The sequence below is a fragment of the Corylus avellana genome, chromosome ca2, assembly GCF_901000735.1.
Source record: "Corylus avellana chromosome ca2, CavTom2PMs-1.0".
Lineage (NCBI taxonomy): Eukaryota > Viridiplantae > Streptophyta > Magnoliopsida > Fagales > Betulaceae > Corylus > Corylus avellana.
In genome coordinates this window covers 24,263,138-24,266,267 of record NC_081542.1, presented here as the reverse complement: position 1 = coordinate 24,266,267, position 3,130 = coordinate 24,263,138, and the positions used below count along the sequence as shown (strand labels likewise).

At 34.0% G+C, this 3,130-nt stretch overlaps 1 protein-coding gene across 1 annotated transcript; it reads left to right on the top strand.

Annotated features, from left to right (window-relative positions):
* Positions 1-2,495: 2,495 nt before the first annotated feature.
* LOC132169390 (uncharacterized) lies at positions 2,496-3,130 on the top strand. The gene is made up of 2 exons (XM_059580427.1): positions 2,496-2,510; positions 2,646-3,130. The coding sequence occupies exon 2, from the start codon at positions 2,654-2,656 to the stop codon at positions 3,128-3,130; it is 477 nt and encodes a 158-aa protein (XP_059436410.1). The 5' UTR covers positions 2,496-2,510; positions 2,646-2,653.

Sequence of the window (3,130 nt, the reverse complement as noted above, 5' to 3'; positions counted from 1 at the left end):
CTATCGTTAGGTTAGTTATACTGAAGATATGTAAAAAAATCTTCTTCTTCGTTGAAGCATTTTTGTATTTTCCTACAACATTCCACCCATATATCATTAGATGACAACCATCTCCATAAAATATGATAAGTAGTTTCCGCATTCAACCCACATATAACCCGATATAGGAGGGGTGGGCAAATTAAACCGCCTACCGACTATGACCGAACTAAAATTAACCGTCAACCGGCTTATGTGAGTCGAAAATCGGTATGAATTTTTTATACCGACGTCGATTCGGTTCAGTTCAGTTCGGTTAATCAGTATAAACTTTTTTTGTCGGTTAACTGAACCGAACCGAAATCTACAAAACCAAACCAAACCAAACCGACTTTATTAATTATTTACAAACCATCAAGCATTTATATTTAAAGTTCTTTCTTGCTCCAGGCCTAAATTAATGACACTGAAATTATTGGCCTAGCAAAAAACTTAAATAAACAACTAGAAACATTAATGGAGGAGATGAAAAAGAGCATAATAGTAAAGAATTTATGTGTATATTACATGGACGAGCTAAGTACATGTTTTGGGCCTCCAAGAATTTCTTTACGCTCAAGACATGAGAAAAAGACATTTAAAGTTATTTGGACACCCAAGGTTTAGTACATCTTAGCCCAAAAAATACATGTTCAATAAGTTATTTTTGCTCCAAAATAACTAATTTTTGGCCCATTAAAAATATCATTTGCCAAATTAAAAAAGTCTGCGGTTAACCGATTACCGAAATTAATCGAAAATTTTGAAATAATTTGTTATCGAAATAAAATCGGTGAATTAACTGTTTAACCGACAATTTCAGTTAACTAACCAAAAATGACTACAAAAGCAAACCAAACCGATACCCACCCCTATTAATAGGCCAGAGGGATCATATACTAAAGAGATTTTCCTTAGTTGACAGCAAATTGTTGCATGCCTTTCCATATGAACTTCTTCATCACTCTTGGGACCCTTATTTGTCGAAGTTACTTACTTCCACACAATATTATACATATATAGGGGTATTTGAAGTAGGGGTGTTCAAACGGAGTAGTTATAACCGCCCCGCCAACCACGCTAACCGTTAATTGCTAACCGTTTTGGTAGGCGGTTATAAAAAACCACTATCCACTTAGGGCGGTTGCGGTTAACAGTTTTAAGGGTAGGAAAAAGTGGTTAATAACCGCTAACCGCCTACCCTTATATATATATATATATATATATATATATATATATATATTTTATATTAATAATAATTATAATATAACATTCAAAACAGCGTCATTTTGGCCGTGGATGACTATATGTATGTGAAATATAATGTGGTATGTGATGTTTTTGGGCCAAACCTGATTCAAAAAGATTGCCTGACCCAAAAAACAGTATGTACTTTTCATCTTTTTGGAAACACGTTTGCCCAAAACGTTTAAAATAAGCTTAGTGATGGCCCAAAACACTTAAAAAGCCCAAAAGCTCATATTAAAAAATGATTATAAAACTGCCAGTTATAAATTAAACGCTAATTGCCTCGGCGATTGCGGTTATTACAAATTGATAACCGCCCATGGCAATTACGATTAGCAGTTATAGCTAATAACCACGGCTTGTGCAGCCCTAATTTGAAGTACTTCATCTCACTAGCATATTTGAAGTACTTTTTACCGAAAATTTCCATTTTGTCATGCCAATCCAAGTTAATTGATCACTTTTTACCAAAAATTTCCCTTGCAAGCCTAACAATGCTCTTGACATCATTTTCATTAAAAATTTCCTTGATTAGTGACATTTTCCACCTATTAGTATTTTCATCACAAGGCAAGAAGGACTAAGAAAGATATAAACTATAAATTAATATCAATATTATTTAATTAATATTTAAATATATAAAAAAAGATCTTACTTAAATTTGTTGCGGTAAGCCTCAAAATTTATTGAATCAATTCTGTTCATTTAATTAAATGAGTCAGATTTATCAACAATAACTTACTAATTTTGTTATTATCTTTTCTTCTATCTTTTACGTTGTAGTCTAATTATAGAGACTGAATTATTTTGTGGTTTGTTTTGAACTCTAATTAGATTTATTTTTTGGTCTCTCTAGCCCCTTTCTTTAAAGGAGTTCATTATCTATAATTTATCTATAATATTTATAGCATAATTCTGTTTCCTCATAATAAAAAATAAATAAAAGCACCTCCTTTCATCCATTAAGTTTTTCTCGAAATAATTTCATCATTGTTATATAAAATAAAATAAAGAAAAAAACGAAATAATTTCATTTTGAATAAATACGTTCGCATATTTCGGGGGTGTTGTAATCTTCTTGTTGGAATTTGATACATTTTTCTCTCTCTGTTATTCACATAAACAGACTCCTTGTTATTCTCTCTCTCTCTCTCTCTCTCTCTCTCTCTCTCTCTCTCTCTCTGTGTTATTCACATAAACAGACCCCTTGTTACTCTCTCTCGAACACCAGCAATAACAAACTTGTAAGGCTTTCGCTTTGGAATTCCAATTATCTCTCCATTTTTGTTCTTTTTGTGTTATTTAGTTTCAGCTGGGTAATCTTGTTTAGGGCGTTTCAGGCCTGTTTGTATTCATAAACTTGGTTTTCTTTTTTACAGGACCGTCCATGGCAAGTGAGGATCCCAGTCACGCTCTGTCACCGGGCATCGGTCATCAGACAGAAGAAGATGGAACTATTATCCAAGATCATACTGCGCCTATTGTTGTTTCTGATTTGATGGGCAAGAACGAAGCCACCGAGAATGAATCAAATTCCATTGACGATCATACTGTGGAGCAGGGTACTGGGTGGGCGCGTGAAGAAGCAAAAGATTATAATGAGAATGAGGTTGATATTTCTTTTGTGAACACTGAAATGTTCAAGAATGAAGTTCGATCGCGGAGAATTGCAATGGAGGATGAGGTTCAGCGGGGAATTCTGGATTCTCTGGTAACTTGGTTTCTCTGTGAAGAAGAAATGGTTGATAATGAGAATAAGGAGGAGGAGGAGGAAGAGGAGGATAAGTACTATTCTCTACACCGGGAATTTCTGCTTGATCTTGAAAATTGGGATGGCGGTAAAGAGAAGAAAAATTGCTATTGA

Bases quoted from the DNA above. Each gene is read 5' to 3' on its own strand.
- LOC132169390 (XM_059580427.1), top strand. From the start codon at position 2,654: ATGGCAAGTGAGGATCCCAGTCACGCTCTGTCACCGGGCATCGGTCAT.